The following is a 20,909-nucleotide window of genomic DNA, read 5'->3' on the forward strand; positions in this document are numbered from 1 at the left end:
TGTGTGTGTGAGAGTGTGTGTGTGTGTGTGAGAGTGTGTGTGTGTGTGTGTGACTAAGGTTTAAAAAAATTCCCCACGTCACTCGCACTAAGGGCTGCCTACAGTCCTACAAGCGCCGCCTCGATGGAGGGAATCAAATCTATTACAATAAAACATCAAACATCAAAACATCAAAAAGATCAATAATAAGCCTCCCCCAGCACCGCACTGGAGCAGATCCACACAGACCTGTGGAGAAGATACAGAGGGAGAAAGAAGGGCAGCAGGAGGGGAAACTAAACGCCTATCATTTCAGGACACACCTATTTCACACCTTGTTTTGTGCTGGCAGTTATCAGTTGTTGCTGTTGTTGTGGCTGCCATCACATCCACGTGGGTGGTTTTAAAGGAAAGGTGCACCAAAAGATTTACAGATTTACACCAAATTCACCCTCCAGTCTCCAAGACTAGACTGTGATTAGCTTGCTGTGATTGAGGGAGAGGGAGGACGAGCCAGGAGGAGAAGGGTGCTGTACTGATAAAGGCCTTTTATAGCATTGTAATCAGTACATTGGACAAAAGCCTGGAAATATGAAATATGTAAACTTGTAACTTCAATACAACTTACATAAAGATTATCTCAAGAAAACCTCAGCTTATCATGAGAACACAAGAAAAATAAGCTGTCATTAACAGAGTACAGTACAGGCAATTTTTTTAAATATTAAAAAATATTTAAAATCCACTAAACCAAGTATTTCAGCACTTCACTTCCTGACCACCAGTATGTGGCAGGAACAAGGCAGGGGTTCCTAATAAAGTGGCGAGTGAATGTACACAATGTATATTATCGGCAGCCTTAAAAAGGTGGCTCCTCTATGGTTCTGTTTAGATCTACACTATATGGACAAAAGTATTGGGACACCCTCTCATTCATTGTTTCTCTCTGCTCTTGTTGGAGTAACCTGGAGTGTCCCTGCTGTCCAGAGAAGAACCACCTCACCTCATCCCCAACTCCATCATTCCAGAGAACACAGTTTCTCCACTGCTCCACAGCTCAATGCTGGGGGGGCTTTATACCCCTCTACTAGCCCACGCCTGGCATTAGGCAGCATGGTGCATAATTAATGCTTATCTGATGCAGAGAACTCTATACTATTGGCAGCACTTCTCTACAGGGACTGGACAAGCTCTGCATGTGCATTTGCACGTGTGTGTCAGCAAGAGGTGCAACTTAAAAGTTGCTGAATGCATTCATTAGAAGGGATGTCCAAATATATTTGGCCAGGTCATGTATCTTTGTTTTATAAATGCCAAAATAAATTAAAAGTGAAAAATTTTAATTCTAGGCCTATTATTTATGGTCATAATTAAGGTGGATTATTACAGCAATTATTAATTATGCACAAATTAAATGGGCTATAAATTTAATTCAAGACAATCTAATCATCTGATTTGTAATACATGACATCTATAGATCATATTGATTAGACATATTTGTACAATATGAGCTGTGGGTTGACTTTCACACATGCAAGAAGGTGCAACACTGACCGAGGTCAATAATGTTGTTTAATCCGACCAGAATGCACAGGACTGCAGTATTAGTCTGTAAATGATGTGAAGTTACCATGTTACTCGTTTGGACCCCAGTAAAACAATGTTCAGGTTCCCTGTTGCCACAGCACAGTCCTGCTGTATACGGTCAACACTGAGGTTTAATGAATGACCAAACTAAGACAATGGAAGAGGACCACAAAGTTGTAAAATGCAATGTTTATTCAACATAACAGACATTTACATGAGATACTGGCCATCTTATGTACCATTTAAATACGAGTATTGCTATTTCCCAGCAGGAATTTTGAATATTTAAAGGAGAACTCCAGCATTTTTCAGTCTAATCTCAGTGCTGCCTTTGTAGTGCAGTCAATTTACTGCATTTTGACATTCTTTATACTTGCTTATTTGAAAACACAAGCACTATTTTGTGGAACACTTTAATTCATTCATTTTAATAAACGAATTCCATGAAAACTTTAGCTTTAAATATGTGTAATTAGCCTTTTCAGGCGTGGGACTAGTCTTGCAGCAGATGAATTTGCGGCAACATATTTTCAAGGTAGTGGTGTGAGCGGGGTTTTCACAGCATAGATCCCAGAAAATCTCAGAACAACATTCTCTAATGTTTGTCTTTTCTTAAAACCTGTAAGTGTTCAAGATTGTTGGTTGTAGTTTTAATTATTATTATAATTTTATTTGGTACTGCCAATTAACCCACTCGTTCGTAGCTCTAGGAACTAGCAGTGCTCTTGACACTAGGAGGGAAAGAACTCAACACAGGCCTTCTCTGATATGTGAGGCCAGCCACCACCTCTTTTAGAACTGCGGCTGATGTGGCATCAGCAGTGCCGGCCTACATCGCTTATGAGTGATGGGGGGGGGGAAGAGAGGGTCATCTGCGCTCCCGGCGAGAGCACAGTCAATTATGCTCTCTCTGACTCTGGCTACTGATGGCAAAGCGGAATAGCGTGCGATTCCGCCATAGGGCAGTGCATTACACTGCTGAGCCACTCAGAGCCCCGTAGTTTCAATTCTTCTTATATCAGACACATTTATTCACAGAATTCTGAACTGTCCCAATGCTTCCTATTATTACGTCGGTTTTAGACAACAACTTTGTTTTGTTGTTTTCTAATTCTAAAACGGTCCGTGTTAAACTGACGGTACACTTACAGACGTGCCAAATAGAGAATTAGCTGAAACCATCTGGAGCCTCCCTTTAACTGTGAACTGGAATCTGTCCAGTGTTGAGTAAGAAGGCAAAAAGGGGCTTTTGCCATTTGACATCTGAGAAAGTTAGAAACCCCCGCTTCTTAAACCCTCCCCCTCCCCCTCCAAGATTGGGGAATCCTTAACTGCCTGGGAAACTGTTGGGGTATTGGGACAGAACACACATCTCAATATAAAGACTATATCATCAAACAAGGCCTGCAGTCAAACAGATCAGGACACAAACGACTACTAGCATGTAGCAAGGAAAGTGGAAGGTAGACACAGCTCATCCTACGCAAGACTATCAGACAGGATGAGCATTAAGCTAACCAAAATATCAAGTGTCTTAAAATACACAAACTCAAAAGCATACATACAAAGAAACGAAAGAAAAAGAAAGAAACAAAATATCCTTCCATTATTCACTGTTTATATGAATAAAAACTAAATCCCTCCTTCCGAATGGACACAGTAACATCTGCTTCTTCTTCAGTAGCGCCCTGTTGGGAATGAACAGAGATTCAGGTTAGAGCAAAGCACTTGGAAAAGACAAGCCGCAATACAATACGGCATATTGCCACAGTCCTGCCCTCCTCCACGATAAAATGCACAGAGAAAAGAAAACACAAAAAGTGACCTCATCTACATTTTATGGGGAATGTGTCTGTTTACAAAGTCCGACCACTAATGAGTGGTTTTACTTACGTGGGGAGTACGACCGCGACCGAGAGCGTGACCTGTACCCTCCGCGGCTGTAGTAGGGTGACGGAGACCTGCGCCTACACACACAGAGGGGGGGAAAAAAAGTCAAAAGGTCAACACAGGGCTGACTGATTTACCAAATAATGAACTTAAAAAAACTATAATAAATAAATAAATAACACCATTTTAATATGTAAAGGGTCCTTCACCTCGCTGAATGGTTATTTCCGATTATGGAAAATGTGAGGGAAAAGCCAGACCAACACAGGGCCGACATGCTTATTTACATATATCCATTTAAAATTATATGTAAAAAATATAAATGTTAAATAAAAAATAATTCTGGAAGAACTGAAGTCATGTCTGTGTAAAACCACACATCAACATGTGCAAAGGGTTCTCCACCTAGGTCTGTCACAATAATTACATTACTGACTTATCTTACAACAAATAAACGACATATCGTACAATCTATGGCTGTGTTCACATTACCAGACAGAAGTGTGTCAAATCAGACTTGTTGCCTTAATGTGAGACGAACCTGATTTATTTCAGGGCTGTTCAGACGTGTCAAATCAGATCTTTTCAACTCAGAATTGAGCCACTTTCATAAGTGAAAATCTGGTCATATTTCATAGGACCGATGAATGTCATGAATGTGGACGTCAGATTGTGCATTTCTGCCTGTATGCCTGCGCTCAGTGCTGTAGCCATCAGCCAGAACCGGCAGCATGGAAAAAGGAATGGAGGTGATGTGGATGAACGCATCAGTGTGCATGCGTGTGGTTTCGGGGACATATATAGGACATTTATGAATGTGAAAAGTCAAGAGCCAAATCAGACCTCAGCAAAAAGTGGGAAAGGGATTAATGAGGTCTGTAATGTGAATGTAGCCTATTTTGCAGTCCACAGTATCGGCCACTGTGTGAAAGAGCTGGGATCGCAACTTTATTTTATTAATGTTTTATTTATTTAGGATATGTAAAACATTTTTATATTTCAATGTGTGAATATTCTTAATAAAAGAAAGTTCCCTGCTCTTTAATAGGGCTGAACTGAATGATTGTCAATATGTGGAATAAAATAAAATGCTTGTTTATCACAATTTCTGGGACCTACCTCTGGGACCTTTTCTGTTATGGAAAACATGTAGGACTTGTATACGGGTCTTTACAGAATAGAGGACTCTAAAAAGCACCAGACAGCAGTCCTCTATGGTTCAGAGTTAATAAAGCAATAAGCCACGAGAGGCCGAATGTCGCTGATTTGATCAATGTGTGAACACAAATTATGATAACCTACACCCTGCTCGATTCATCTATTTATTTACAATAAACTATTCCTCCAAACAACACAGTCCATTAGCAGTGAGCACTGTTGCTAGGCAACCAGGGCGAAGGTTTAACTATAATAACGTAGCGTTGTGACTCCATGTGTATTTAAGATTTTTAGTTGAGCAGAAATGCATAGATTCTTCCTCTCTCTGAAGAGACGCTTACTCTAAATGCACTCTAACAGACTTTTCCACAGGCATCTGCGCCCCCACTGAAACTCACAGTCAACAGCTCTGATTCCACGGGTTTGCTCGTTTTCTGGCTAAGCTAAGACATTAATAATGGCATCGTTTTGGATCGAAGAGGAGTTACTTATTGCCAAAAACCCCAGAGTACACTTTAGACAAAGAGATGCAGTGGCTACCAGGCTAACTTTAACCTGGTGGTTATCGCCCCTGTGCAAACCAAGTAAAGATCTTTAACTATTTTAGATTTTTTTTTTTCTTGTCCACCGGTAGAGCTCTGATACGAGTGCTCAGGGACTAAACATGGCACCTTTTTACCCCAACATATGAAAACTACCTAGAAAAGTAGGTGTGTGAATCCGGACAGATCGCAGGGTTCAGTCAAAAACAGTAGGTAACTCTGGATGTAATGGTCTCAGAGGAACGATCTGGACAGGAAATAAGTCACAGGAGCCCCCGTGAAAAAGAGAATTACCCCAGGACCCCAAATATATTTAACCCCACCTGAATAGAGCTTAACATTCAAGTCTTCATCATTCCCCGTTTATCTAATAATAATAATAATAATAATAATAATAATGAAGACCTGTTGATTTGTTCGGTGGTGTTTCAACCGGTTATTTTTTTACAGCTGCCAACAGCGGAGAGTTGAGGTGTCCTGGAATGCTTGGTCGGAGTGCTCTGGCCTTAAAGGAAGAGTTGCAAGAAGTACAGGACTAGCCTGGGGCTTTTTAGCCTTCAGTATTCGCTTAATAAATGCTGTGAATTATATTCGCAATAACCAATCCTCCAGTCAGTAATCAATGTTTAAAATAGAGGCACATTAATATGGAATTATAATCATTTGATCATTAAGATCAATTAAGCTGAATTATTATAATGATTAAAAGTATCAAATACAATCAGATATTTTAGATATTTCAGAATTCAACTGATTTACTTGTATATAACTTGATATTTATTTGTTTAAAGTGCAAACTGGGACTGCGCTCAATAAATGTTAAATCTTACTAGAATGCACAAGACTGAAGTCTTAAGTCATTAATTCATGGGAAGTTACCAAGTTATTAAATTGACCCCCCCAAAAAAAAAAAAGGTTCAGATATCCTGTTGCAACAACATAGCAAGGTTGTACACAGTCTGAAGGGAAGTTCTATAATTGACAAAGCCAAAACTGAATGGGCAGACCTCTGCAGAAAACCACTATCTGCTTTGTTTTTTTAACAATGTGATGTTTGCAATAATCTTAGAACCTACTGGGAGTTCACATTACTGCTCTAAGACGACCGCACTTCTACATGCAGCATTCAAACTATCTTTAGTTATGCCTCCTGCATGTTAAAGGTTTTCTTGCTGTAATGAATGCACTTCAGCTCAGGAAGCGGTTGTTAATTGGCTGATTAGTGGCATCAGATCTGTTTAAGCCTTATCCACTGCCCCCCCTGCAAGTTAAACATAGTAAATAAGATAATACACAACAAACATTATCCCCCCAACAAAAAAAAGGCACAATCACCAACCTGTACGATCTGTAGCATTCTCTGTCATCATAGCGGTCATAGCCCCGTTCATACCCTCGATCATAATAATCTCTAGAGCGGCTGGCGGAGATGCTGGGTCTTCCTCCTCCACTGCAAGTACGTGTACAACACAGAGAGAGATGTTTGAGTTGTGGAGATCTAGATCAGTGTTAAGGTCTAAGTTCTGGAGAACACTTACTAGGTGGGTCGTCCCATGTAGATGCCAGGAGTGGGGGTGTGTGGCCTCTGAGTAATAGAATAGTCCACTCTGATACGTCGCCCGTCCAGCTCCATGCCATTAGCTCGCTCTTTTGCCTAATCACAGAAGAAGAGGTAGTTTTAGAAAAATAGAAACACCGCTGTATGGCTTTGGATGGGTGAAGAATGTATTGTCCGTACAGCCTAACAAGCTGAATGGGCGCAACTTAAAGCAGCTGAATGCATTCATTAGAAGGGGTGTCCACAAACATTTGGACATATTGTATTTACTCTATTGCCTGAAATAACAGGCAATTAAAACAATACTCTTTTAGTACTTTAACATTTGAAAATAGCACCAGAATCGCCAGTGACTAATTTTCTGGGATCACTCACCTCCCTGGAGTCTTCCCTGTTCTCGAAGTAGACGAATGCGAAGCCTCGCGATCGGCGTGACTGCTGATCGTAGACGATGCTGACGCTGCTCAGGGGGCCGTATTTGGAGAACACCTCTCTCAGGTCTCTCTCTGTGGTGTAAAGACTCAGGCCAAATACACCCAGGCAGCAGTTGGGGTCAGGATTCGCCTACAGCCAAACAGAGTGACTTACATGTGAATCATGTTACTCAGGCAGGAGAATGTGGAGTTGGGAGTCTTACCCAGGAACTCTTATTGGTGTAGTGTGGTTAACATGCTTGGCCAGGGAATTAAACCCCAGTATGCCACAGGGAAGGTGGTGTTACCAACTACACTACACTAAGATTTACACCTTTCTGCACACTCTCTGAAGAAGCCGTCAGTGTACACAGATCAGGAAACAGACCTACCTACCCAAATCCTAACTATCAGGTAATATCATAACTTAATTGGTCTCAAATTTTAATACCAATAACTACTCTCTATTCTGATTATTGTAAATAAAATAATGGACCTTATGTATGAGTATGTCATGATCCTACGGTCCTAGGTCACTATTGCGTGGGTAGTGGAAAATACTGTAAATTTGAGTTGATCTCAGGTCAGCATAACAAGACCCACTTCCAGCCTTATTATACTTTGAGAACACCGAATCATAATATATCATCAATGTCACACAAAACATTTTTCACTTGTTGACATGATGTGAATCTGACAGTTGTTCTTTATCATGATGACTGGACCTACAGAAACGCTCCAAAACTACTTGAAATTCAATTTTGTCTATTGATGATACCATCAACCAATGGAGACTAGTGGTACTACCTACCTACCTACCTACCTACCTACATATACATATACATATATACATATATATATATATATATATATATATATCCTAGATCAGCAGTTGAACTGCAATAAACAACTTGTGTGTATTTGTACGAGTATAGCTGTAGCACATGAGGAAAGCTGAAGTGGCTTTTAGTTAACTGCGGGATGCAACCCTATTCACTCCACTTGAGACCAGCCAAGGGCAACATTACTGCTAAGCATTAAAAAAACATAAAAAAAACATCTGACATTTCAGAGCCTCTAAATTAGCTATGGTTTTGACGTCTGCCTTGGGCCAGTGGATGACCTTTGATCATCTGAGAACATTCAGGAGAACACCCCATAATCAAAGGCTGCACACGACAGTGCGGCTACAAGTGCATAAGTGAGGGAGCAAAACAAACATTTAACAATGGACTAAAACAAACCATAACTGAGCTGATACAGCAACGCTGAAGAATCATACCTTTTATGACAGGACTTCTTCGAGAGCAGTGGTTTTATATAGGAACATTAAAAGCTCCGCCTGAACACAAGGAAAACCCCTTGTAGCCTGATTGTTCTTCACAGAACTGAGAGCTCATACCCGATTGCCAACGTGCCGCCTGCGGTTAGACATCGGAGAATGGCTGTGGCTTCGCCGCCGGCGGTACTCGCGGCTGTACGACCGACTGCGAGAGTGCCGTCGGCGAGAGTGAGAGCGTGAGCGAGAATGTGAGCGAGAGTAGTGCCGCCGCGAGCTCCGACGGGAATGAGACCTGTAGCCAGAAAAGACAAAAGGTATAATTAAAGGCATCATCATTAAACTCCTACAGCTACATACTCTACCTGCACACACTGGCTTGCTACTAATACAAGAAGCTGCATCAGCGAATATCGAGCCAGTGACTTCATCGTTTCACTTTTTGACAATATGATTCTGACCATTCTTATTTACACTGGGTTACAATTCATGACGAATGGACCAATGGAAATGCTCTGAAAGTTTTTTATTAAACCATTTACCCTCGTAAACATGTACCACCCAGCGCTTTTTAAACGATTGCTACCTGGACTTGGATCTGGACCTGGAGCGGGATTTAGATCTGGAATGATGGGACCCATCTTTAGACCCTTCTGGAGACCGTCTCGGGGATTCGCTGTTGGACTTTGCGGAGCCTCTTGGACTCCGGCTCCTAGACCGGGACTCCTGCGCAAATCAGAGCAGATTAGCACCCCGAAAGCAGACAGAACCTTCTAAGTCATGGCTCCAGGCCTGTTTACTGGTTAAGCATGTTGACAACACAACTAACTGACTCCAGGATTCATGTTGCCTAAACATCAAGATAAACATAAGTGATGGTCTTAAATCTAGTCCTAGAATGGACATCTGAAGTTGTGGCGTCATTTTGTAGTCACTGATTGGGCCCAGATAAGAAACTCTAGGCCTGGTTCTTGCTCAGGTCTTTTCAATTTGGGGGAAAAATGAAAAGCGTTTGTTGACAGGCCACCGCAACAAAATGCCCAAAACAAGCCAGCAAACCATATTGGGTTAAGAGGGTTGAGAGGCTTTGGAAGCAGTAGAGTGCAACCTGAGTAGAGGGCGTTATACATTAATGAGCCAAAACATTAAGACGAAGTACATAACTTCGATTACTCTGTTTCAACTGGAAAAGTCAAGGTCTTGGATGCCTTTTAGAGAGTAACTTAACAGTCACTTCTTGTAGCCATAGTGCTGGATGCAGAAGAAATAGTTTTTGACATGGGTCAGATTGGTACAGCCAGATGATGGGGTCTAAAGGTCTGTGGGGTGTTTCTGGTCAGCAGTGTTGATCCACTACCTTCCTCTGAAGAGGAACGAAATGGAGCTCTGCCTTCAGTTATGTCCAAACGGCAAATGAGCAATTTAAAGCTTAGACCGAGGGTCAGTTCACCTGTTAGCTTTTATACTCGAATGAGGGACCCTTTGAAGGTATTAATCTCAGGGTTCTACAGAAAATTAGAACTAACTCACATCTCACCCAGTAGGTGGTGAACTTGCATAGAAATTAAAATGACAAACTGGCTTCATATTTACGTTTTAGGGCACTGCTGAGAACATGTGCCATTTGTCCAAACCGTGAAGTGGAATTCAAACATGATTGTGGGCACTACAACCTCCCACAATGCACTTGTAATTTCTGGTGAACAGCCTAGCTCACTGCATCAGCTGAATGTGGACCAGTATGCACTGGGAGTCGTTTAGTCACGAAGCAACAGACAGTGGAACTAACTGGAGCAGACAAGGTTTGCTCACATAAGCCACTGGATGCCGTGAATTTCAGATGTTTCTCTATGCAATTCAGGAACAGTAGGACTAGGCTGCTCAGCACAGTGTTTTCACTGAGTTACTAAGTTAGTTGGTGTGTAAGGAGATTTAAACACGGCTCAGCCACTCACATATTTGTTTAAGTGAGTGGTGCTGAACCACTTTGATGAAGTGACCGAATTCACTCAAAATGGTACACTGGCTATTCCTATACGGTCATAGTAATGAGGGAGCAGGAATCCATTCTGGTCCCAGCCAAAGAGAAACTCTTAACGCAATGCATGGTAAAACATACCCAGGTTTGAGACATTACTGTTCAACGCAGGGCATGAAACGCTATTCACTTGACCTTATCTGCTCAAACACCGCCCACAGAACGACACACAACCTCAGAGGTCCGTTGGCTAAGCATGCTGGACTGATACCATTACAGTCGACCTACATGAAGGATCCTAGATAAACATTTTTACCAAAGCCTGGCATCAGAATGCTTTCATTACACTGCATTGGCATTACATCGTAGAAACAGTAGCATGCAAAGTGTATGAAAGAGAGAGGTTTATATTCAGACAGAACAGACTAATGCAAATTACTTAGCCCTGTTTCATCTTATCCACCCGAACACTTCTGAGATTAACTTCACAACTTCTCAACCAACATTCTGATCTTCTTTCTTCCGTTTCTTATTTCTGACTTCTTTGCATCTTGCCCATTCATTGCTCCCAATGTCACAACACTCTACACGCAGGGAACTTCTTAGAACTTCTTGCCACACAGAATTAGCATGCACTCTCAAAATTCAGCCTCATTAAAAAAAAAAAAAAAAAAAAAAAACTTGACATTTGACTTCATCCACATTTTCATTCTTCACACCTTAACCTTAATAAGAAAAACAGAAAAGGGGTAAGGACGTTGTTTATGTTGGTATGCATGTTGGTAATAAAAAGTTACATGAGCTGTATTCATTATAAAAAAAATAAAAAGTCCAGGAAGGAAGTGAAAGTCAATCAACTACAACTGTTACAACACATAAAAAAACAATACAATACTGACTGAGAGTTCATTATTGGTTGCTAAAAGTTTCCTATGCACTTTCCAAATGACTCTCAACCCAGGGTGAAGGGTGAAATCAGAAGTACATGTAAATCAGCTAAAGGTAAAGGTTAAAGAAGTAGCTAGCAACATGAAGACAATAATAACCACCTTACACTTTACATAAACAGTATAAACCATCTTAAGCCTGTATATCCCCAACTAGTGGGTCAGTATGTAACAATAAGTAGGGTATTTAACTGTCTGTATACAGAAATTAAGGTTATACAGTCATGCGAAAAATTAGGAAACCCCACAAAAAACTTTGTTTTTGAACATACTTAAAACATACGGACAATTTATGGCAATTTACTTAAAAAAAAATGTATCTCCAGATTTATTACCAGTTAAATGTGTAAAATTAAGATCAGCTCAGATGATCTGAACATGGTTAGAGAGGATTCTGGAGGAGTCTGTCTTATTTAAACCTCAGATATTTAGTCTGGTTAGCTCTTGACTGGTTGCTGAAGTGAGTGATGAAGATCACCATGGCTCTATGATGCCTTCAGAAAGCACAGGAGAACTCAGTTGTCTGGAAAAATTGTTTACGTGGAACAACTGTCAACATGGTCCGAACAGGACGTCCTGGCAAGTTCAAGAGCAGACCACAAGATGGCTTAAAGAAGTCTCCAACAATCCTAAACAGTCATCACAGTAGCAAGGCAGCTCTCTCCACTCCTGATGTCAAAGTACAGCGTCTAGCATCAGAAAGAGCCTGAGCATGTTTGATTTTCATGGGAGATGAGCAAGGAGGAAACCCTTGCTCTCAAAAAACTAAATTAGGGAGAGACTTAAGCCTGTAAGCTTGCCAGCGATCAATTGTCCACCTGTTGAAATATGTCCAAAAAGACAAAAGGTTTTCATGGCGTCCTAATTTTCACACATGACTGTATAGCAATTCATCTTAAACTGAACAAGCACATCTGAAACCGTACATTAGGTCTGTAAGTTATCATTCAAATCGATCAGAAGCGGATTAATCTGAGCGTCTAACGCACGGACCAGTAACAGACAATAAACAGAACCTTAAACGCGGGGATGACGGAGGTATACGCACTGGTGTTACTTAAATCAGTGTTTAACCCTCCTATTGAGTTCTGGTCAAAGTCTTCTCTCTGAAATATTACGCTCATTTAATCTAATCTGATCATCATGATAATCTTTTCTTTGCCAACATAACATGAATTTATATTATTTATGTTCATTTGAGGTATTTTATTGAACATTTGTGCACCTTGGTTGGTTGATGGTTCTCGGCCAAACATGACCGGCCAGGTGAGCCTACAGGTGTGTCAGGGGTGTGTCAGGGGAAGCAGTTCTCGAGATAGTGACACTGGTCCAACTCCAGATTGTGAGAGTTTGGATTATTATTATTACTATATTATCATAACTATATTATTATTATTACTAAAATTAGGCTCTTTTTACTCAAAAAGGACAGGTTAATGAGGCCTACAGGCCATAAACATAATGAGAAGCTCACTTAGCTAGCCAAGCCAAGCCAGCCATCTCTCTCCCAACATTAGGTGATAAAACTATAGCACTATATTATTATTACTATATTATTATTATTATTATTACTAAAATTAGGCTCTTTTTACTCAAAAAGGACAGGTTAATGAGGCCTACAGGCCATAAACATAATGAGAAGCTCACTTAGCTAGCCAAGCCAAGACAGCCATCTCTCTCCCAACATTAGGTGATAAAACTATAGCACTATATTATTATTACTATATTATTATTGTTATTATTATTACTAAAATTAGGCTCTTTTTACTCAAAAAGGACAGGTTAATGAGGCCTACAGGCCATAAACAGAATGAGAAGCTCACTTAGCTAGCCAAGCCAAGACAGCCATCTCTCTCCCAACATTAGGTGATAAAACTATAGCACTATATTATTATTACTATATTATTATTATTATTATTATTACTAAAATTAGGCTCTTTTTACTCAAAAAGGACAGGTTAATGAGGCCTACAGGCCATAAACAGAATGAGAAGCTCACTTAGCTAGCCAAGCCAAGACAGCCATCTCTCTCACAACATTAGGTGATAAAACTATAGCACTATATTATTATTACTATATTATCATAACTATATTATTATTATTACTAAAATTAGGCTCTTTTTACTCAAAAAGGACAGGTTAATGAGGCCCACAGACCATAAACATAATGAGAAGCTCACTTAGCTAGCCAAGCCAAGCCAGCCATCTCTCTCACAACATTAGGTGATAAAACCACTATATTAGTATAGCACTATATTAATTATTATTATTATTATCATCATCATCAGCTCTAAAAGTCTGACCTGTACTCAAAAGTAGTTACCAGAACATAACGAACCCAACAGGAGGGTTAAACTGGAGCTGGCGACTTCCTGCACTTTCGTTAATGTGGCTAGCACTAGCTAGCTGGGGTTAGCTAGCTAGTTAGCTTAGCCGGATTCAATCTCTCCCTATTTTTCGAGTCGATAAAGTAACGATAGCGTGTTGTCAGCTTTCTAACCTGCTGTTAAACTTATAAAACACGTATTACACAAAACATATCAGCCAATAAATGTCTAGAAATGAAGAGTTTTACATTGCTAACGTAGCTAACGAACGACTAATCGGTTAGCAGGTAGCTAGCTAGCTAGCTAGCTGGCACTCGCTAAGCTAAGCTAGCTAAACGGTTGCCGAGGACTCGCTAGCCAGATGTCAACGACTTTCTCCACGTGGCTAAAATGTTAAGTAAAGCTGGTTTCAGCTGGAAACCCGAGTAATAAAGACAGCAGCCGCATTTTAACTACTGAACGTATCCATGGCCGTGTGAAACGAAGCTAGCTGGCTTGTTATCATAGCCTTCACAAAGACCCCCACCACCGAGACACTGGACTGGAAGTTTACAGGAGCACAATCAGCGCTAAGTAATTCATTTATACTACTAATAATAATAATAATAATGACCAAAAAACCATTCATCTCACGCACCCGCTCCACATATTCCTTCTCGTTGTCACTCATGATGACCTAAAGTGGTCTGCTTTAAGCTGGAAAGTGTGAGAATAAGTGCACTAAACGGCCAGCTGCCACTTCAAGGTGGGTTCTGGAGCTTCTCACGGTGAAGACGGGAGATTTCCCTGAAGCTGGGCTGAAGATCAGGGCTGCTGCCGTCTACTGGTGTGGCGACGAGCTGCTGGGCTGGTGTACGCTGCAGCACTTCCCATGTGTGGCCGCAAGGTGGCGCCGTTTGATCAGCTGTTCATACGATCAGCGCCGCTGTCTGTGAATAGGAAGAGCGGCCTGCAGAACTAGGCCACCTGCTGGTTGCGTTCAAAACACTGACTGGATGTTTGAGCTGTTCCTCATTTGTCAGCACCACTGGTGTGTATTTTGAGCTGTTCTGATGTTTTGCACCTTTTAGCGGTTGTTTTTTGGACTGTTCCTTATATATATATATATGTGTGTGTGTGTGTGTGTGTGTGTTTGGTCCTAACCTATTTTTGATGGCAACATTGGGATGTAGGTTTGAGCTGTGCTAGTGTGTGTTTGAGCTGCTCCTTATTAATTCATTAACACAAGTAAGTATGTGTCAGCTGTTCCTCCTTTGTTAGCGAGAGCAGCGTGTATGTTTATGATGATCCTTTTTTGATGGCACCATTGGAACGCATGTTTGAGCTGTTCCTCGTTTGTTTGCAACAGGAGAGTGCAAGTTTGAGCTGCTCCTTGTTAGCAACATTTAATATGTTTAAGCAGTTCCTTATATGCTAGTGCGTGTTTGAGCTGCTCCTTATTAATTCCTTAACACAATTATGTATGTTTTGGCTGTTCCTTATTTGTTAGCAACAGCAGCTTGTATGTCTATGCTTATCCTTTTTTTTTTTGTTGGCAACATTGGAATGCATGTTTGAGCTGTTCCATTTCATCGGCAAGATTATCACGCGTAAGCAACATTAGTGTGTATGTTTGAGCCGTCTCTTGTGTTTGCAACATTAGAATGCATGTTTGAGCTGTTCCTTATATTATTCGTTAAGACGAGTAAGTATGTTTCAGCTGTTCCTTTTAGCGACAGCAGCGTGTTAGCGACAGCAGCGTGTATGTTTATGCTTATCCTTTTTTTTGTTGGCAACATTGGAATACATGTTTGAGCTGCTCCTTAATTAATATAATTAGTATGCATGTTTCAGCTGTTCCTTGTTTGTTAGCAATATTAGTGATGCTCACGCTGTTCCTTTTTAATAGTAACATTACGGTGCACGCTTGAGCTGCTCAATATCCGCGGCATCATTATCGCCCATGTTTGATCTGTTCCATCTTTGTAGCAATATGTAAGAGAAATGCATGGTCTACATCCACCCAGGTCATTATTAATTCATAATATTATATAACCATTTGCTAATGCGTTCATATTCATATTCATATTCCAATCATATTTAGAACCATTTAAACTTTTATGTAACTGTTTCTAATGCAGTATTGGTTCATTTGAAATGCAGGCAATGTGCCGAAGTTGTTTTGTCTTCCAGCCGGCCCCTTTATCATGTTTACGCATGCATTTGCAGTGCTAATCCATCACACTCTGTTCCGTTCCCACAAGACCTCGTTCACATACCCACTGGCCACACAGATAACATACCTTCACACACACACACACACACACACAGACACACACACACACACTTTTCTCTGTTCCGTTCTTAGAACACCCACCCTCATGCACACATTTCCAAGAACACTCACAACACCCACCCTGATCGATACAACCCCCATCTTCACATATGTACATTCCAATACATGCATCTATTGTATCTCCAATAAATCCTTCCTCCTCCCTCTCACACATCACACATCTCCTGCGTGCTGCTCCCACTAATCTCTTCGTGGACAAGGAACTAATTAATCGCTAGGAATTGTTTGTAATTATTCAGGTACATTCATGGCGAAGGTTGCTGAGGACTAACCTTTAGGTGTCATGCTGACCCTCTAGCAGGGCTCTGTGGTGCGGTGAGGTGATGCGACCTCGCCCGTTAGGGTATAAAACCTCCAGCAAACCTCTTTTGGGCACCAGCCTGACGACTTGGGACCGAACACACTTTCTAAGTGGACAGCCAATACGTAGAAAATTCTCTCAGCTCAACTCTTTTACTTTGTATTTACTCAACCTAATTTGTATCCTGTGATTCATCGTTTTTTGCATCATCAAAAGCATTTTTTCATCGTTAAACTGGCAAAGCATGTCTTCTATGACTTTGTCTTCATTTTACTGAATCACTTTTTAACCACAGACTCAAAAACCTTACAAACATAAGCGTGTATGTTTGAGCATGTGTGAGCTGTTCAATATCTGTTGGTCACATAAGCATGTATGTTTGAGCTGTTCCTGATTCGTAGCAACATGAGGGCGCATGTGTGAGCTGTTCAATATCTGTTGGTCACATAAGCATGTATGTTTGAGCTGTTCCTGATTCGTAGCAACATGAGGGCGCATGTGTGAGCTGTTCAATATCTGTTGCTCACATAAGCATGTATGTTTGAGCTGTTCCTGATTCGTAGCAACATGAGGGCGCATGTGTGAGCTGTTCAATATCTGTTGCTCACAAAAGCATGTATGTTTGAGCTGTTCCTGATTCGTAGCAACATGAGGGCGCATGTGTGAGCTGTTCAATATCTGTTGCTCACAAAAGCATGTATGTTTGAGCTGTTCCTGATTCGTAGCAACATGAGGACGCATGTGTGAGCTGTTCAATATCTGTTGCTCACATAAGCATGTATGTTTGAGCTGTTCCTGATTCGTAGCAACATGAGGACGCATGTGTGAGCTGTTCAATATCTGTTGCTCACATAAGCATGTATGTTTGAGCTGTTCCTGATTCGTAGCAACATGAGGGCGCATGTGTGAGCTGTTCAATATCTGTTGCTCACAAAAGCATGTATGTTTGAGCTGTTCCTGATTCGTAGCAACATAAGGACGCATGTGTGAGCTGTTCAATATCTGTTGGTCACATAAGCATGTATGTTTGAGCTGTTCCGGATTCGTAGCAACATGAGGGCGCATGTATGAACTGTTCAATATCTGTTGGTCACATAAGCATGTATGTTTGAGCTGTTCCTGATTCGTAGCAACATGAGGGCGCATGTGTGAGCTGTTCAATATCTGTTGCTCACATAAGCATGTATGTTTGAGCTGTTCCTGATTCCTAGCAACATGAGGGCGCATGTGTGAGCTGTTCATTATCTGTTGCTCACATAAGCATGTATGTTTGAGCTGTTCCGGATTTGTGGCATCATTATGGGTTCTATTCTTGAAAGATCTCATTATGAAAAATAACCGTGAACGTGTTCTGTTTTAATCTTGCACATAAACCAGTTTAACAGCAAAACACATCAGCACGCACAAGCATAACAACAAGAACAATAAACTCAACCAATGGCACATTTTCAAAATAAATTAAAATGATTTTAATGGCAGCATTCACTGATGAGCGGAGAACTTACTGGTCAGTCATAGAAATCAAACTTTCTTTCTTTTTTTTTTTTCTTTTTTTTTTTTACACGATTCATAATTAAATTATTAAAACCAAACCATATTATTTAAAGTTATCTTTTTTTATGTGAACCCACATTGTTGAAATCACATTGTTGAAATCTCTCTCATACACCCCCACCACACACAGAACAAACAGAAACAGAGTTTCACAGATAAGCTTCGTATGTACACATTGCTGAGAAATACACTCTACATCCGTTCAGATAACTACACATCATTCGGTTCAACCTTCTTTGTCATGGTACCTTGTCATGGTGTCCTGGTGCTCATTGTATCACTTCATTATGCAACAAAGTCACATCGTTAGAACAGACACAGTTTGGCGTGGCACAGTTAAAGGTGGCAATATGTTTTGAAGTAATAAAGGCTAACTAAGGCTACCGGATTTTGAGTGAGGTGAAATGCCTTTCGGTGCGCCTCCTGTTTCTCCCATCACAGCCAACTTAGAACCCGAACCAATGAAAATGTTACTTGGTGTAACCTTGAACACTTAAACTGAAACTTTTGAGACTTGAATCTTGAATCTGAGAGTCTTACGCTTTGCGCTACATGCGTTCTACTAGCTTTATGGACCCAAAGGCCAACAGACCCAAAACTAAGGGGTATTTCCCAAAACTAGACTTCATGGTAAACCATATGTAACCTTTATAAGTCACAGGAATTTGTAATTTATCCAACATGTACACTCTTAGAAATACAGCTACTTCAGGTTCTTGGATCAATGCCATATGTAATCTCTTATTGATGGTAGCGGTCTACAAATCTGGATCTTGAATCCAGTTTCCAGTCCAGTCCTAATCCATGACCCTGTTTACACCTGCTCACTTCATGTAACTAGTATCTAGCTTGTATCCTGATCAGATTTTACCAGCCACATGCGTTTACACTGGGTAGTCAAAAGCGTCCGTTTGAAATCCGATTGCTGTGTGGGACGGAATCTGCAAATTTGCTCAATGTGTCGTAATTATTACTGGTGTTTCAGTTGTACTGGGAGGGGTCTTGGTTGTGGAATATGTCTTGGAGAGATGTATGGGTTCACACAATTTGAGTGATGGGTTAAATGAGTCTTGGGGGTGTTTACACAGTCACATTTTATGTGACTTGGCCTTATCCAGATATAAGCTACTCAAGCCTCAGGGCGCATGAGGTGACTAGGTGTAAACGGGTGGGTGTAACACTATGTGGCCAATAATCAGTTCCATTAACTGTTCCCTGGACTGTAGACTGGAAACTGGACTGGTCCAGATTTGAAGACCCCTGTTCTATGGCATGGCTAAAAAACCCTTTAAAGCACTTCTATACTTTTAAAGAGTGTAAATAAGTAAATATGTATTAGCTTAATTACATAACACAAAATAATTCAACTAACCAAAAGTCTACTTCGGTCTACTTTGAAAAGACCGAAAGATCTCTTCTTTAAGACAATCCTCCCTTTTGGCCTAATTTATGTAGCTTACCAAGAAAGCCTGCTTTGTGAAATACCAAGATTTACAGTAGCTCTGAGTCTGGCAAACAAACCTTCTCACATCTTCCTACTAAAACTTCAGTCACACTGCTTTGTAATCATCATCATCATCATCATCAGGCAGACCCCCCCCACATGGAGTTATTGAGAAGAACTGTACTGCAGTACTGGCAGAAACCAGGAGAAGACGAGGCCAGAGAAAGCCCTGAGATAACTGAGTGATCCTCCGCCACCATCGTCACCTTCGCTCCATCCAAGCACGGAAGCATGGCAGCTTTAGTGTCAGCAACTTCAGCAGCTCCTCACTGTCCAATCAGATCAGGAGGAAGTGACATCATAAGCTCCTGAGAGTTCCAAACCGTTCAGTTCCTCCTTTTCACCCCCTAAATCTAAACGCTACACCACATGTGGTTGTGGCATTGGCGCCTCACGTCACAGTACGAGGTTCTGCTCAAGTTTCTGTAGGTCATCTTGTACGTGTTTTTTTCCAGTAGGTGTAGCTCTGCCTCCTTCCTCCACTCCACCCTCTGTTCCCTCAGGCTCTGCCTCAGTGCTGAAGCAGAAAGTTAGTGGCCATGTTGATGTCGTTGTTGGATGCTCTCAGAGCTTCTTGGGCATCCACTCTGGAGAAACCCATCTCCATCAGTCTGGCCACCTGAGCAAAACAAAAAAAAAAGAACAGGGATTAGGATCAATTGGACATTAGCCAAAACTTCCAATCTCAGATAGTTTGTGATGGATGAGAAGGTAAAATGATCTGTCTAAAATGGACAATAGTACTGTTTTCAGTTAGGTGACTCACTTGTGTCCATTTGTATCCATAACAGTGTCTCATGTAGTGGCAGAAACCACAAACACACCACACATGGCAGTTTGAGGTCCTTTACAGTATGGTTTGAGACTATGGTAACGAAAAAGGTCAACCCACACCAGGTGGCTTCTGGTGGCTTTCACTCATCTCACAGGTTTGTAAACTCCAGCCGGTCAAATTCTATCGCAGTAGTTTCCAACCCTGCTCCTGGAGAGCTTCCTTTCCAAAGACTTCCATCCCTAAACCACCTGCCTGCTTCAACTAATTACTGCCTTCAGAAGTCCTTGCTTGGCTGAATAGGGTGTGTTAGATCTGGGATGAAGTTGAAACCTGCAGGAAGGTCGTTCTCCAGGAGGAGGGTTGGAGAGCTACTGATCTATAGCATTCTCAAAATGTCCTAAAATGTTGCAGTATTTCCTAAAGGTGATAACAGCTAACGGATGGAGAAAGGGAGATCAGAGATCTGCTGCTGGAGTGATCAATAACGGTGACTCAGTGGTTAGAGCACTGGGTTACTGATCACAGGATTTGATACCCACATCTGGTAAACTGGCACTGTTGCGGTCCATCAAAACCAGCACAACACGTCATGCTAACAGCTTCTTCTCCAGAGCTGTAGCGCTCTTCAACCACAGTGGACACCTCCCACTGTGACCTCAAAACATACAACTGAACTGTACCAAACCGGACTGAACAGCTATTTTGCACTCTGCCTATTTGCACTATGACTATTTGCACACTGTACAGATGTTCTTTTCTGTAAATATCAGCTCTTTACTTTC

General features: G+C 41.2%; 2 protein-coding genes across 3 annotated transcripts in view; both read right to left on the reverse strand.

Moving 5' to 3' along the window:
• Positions 1–1,740: 1,740 nt before the first annotated feature.
• LOC140535483 (transformer-2 protein homolog beta-like) lies at positions 1,741–14,419 on the reverse strand. The gene is made up of 8 exons (XM_072656879.1): positions 14,296–14,419; positions 8,993–9,132; positions 8,530–8,701; positions 7,090–7,278; positions 6,695–6,810; positions 6,496–6,606; positions 3,460–3,533; positions 1,741–3,254 (listed from the first exon to the last, which is right to left on the reverse strand). The coding sequence occupies exons 1-8, from the start codon at positions 14,326–14,328 to the stop codon at positions 3,244–3,246; spliced, it is 846 nt and encodes a 281-aa protein (XP_072512980.1). The 5' UTR covers positions 14,329–14,419; the 3' UTR covers positions 1,741–3,243.
• Positions 14,420–17,676: 3,257 nt separating this feature from the next.
• The window catches only part of ubac2 (UBA domain containing 2), a 42,382-nt gene continuing 39,149 nt past the window's right edge, over positions 17,677–20,909 (reverse strand). For both annotated transcript variants that reach the window (XM_072657545.1, XM_072657544.1), the window contains one exon: positions 17,677–19,971. In XM_072657545.1, the coding sequence (XP_072513646.1) occupies positions 19,864–19,971 (108 nt within the window). In that variant the 3' untranslated portion in view covers positions 17,677–19,863. The remainder of the gene's footprint in view (positions 19,972–20,909) is intronic.

This window comes from Salminus brasiliensis, chromosome 15 (genome assembly GCF_030463535.1).
Source record: "Salminus brasiliensis chromosome 15, fSalBra1.hap2, whole genome shotgun sequence".
Taxonomy (NCBI): domain Eukaryota; kingdom Metazoa; phylum Chordata; class Actinopteri; order Characiformes; family Bryconidae; genus Salminus; species Salminus brasiliensis.

Coding starts and splice junctions, on each gene's coding strand:
- LOC140535483 (XM_072656879.1), bottom strand. CDS start 14,328: ATGAGTGACAACGAGAAGGAATATGTGGAGCGG. Junction 8,702..8,992: donor AGGTCCAGATCCAAGTCCAG/GTAGCAATCGTT, acceptor TTCTGGCTACAG/GTCTCATTCCCGTCGGAGCT. Junction 6,811..7,089: donor ACAGGGAAGACTCCAGGGAG/GTGAGTGATCCC, acceptor TTCTGTGATTAG/GCAAAAGAGCGAGCTAATGG.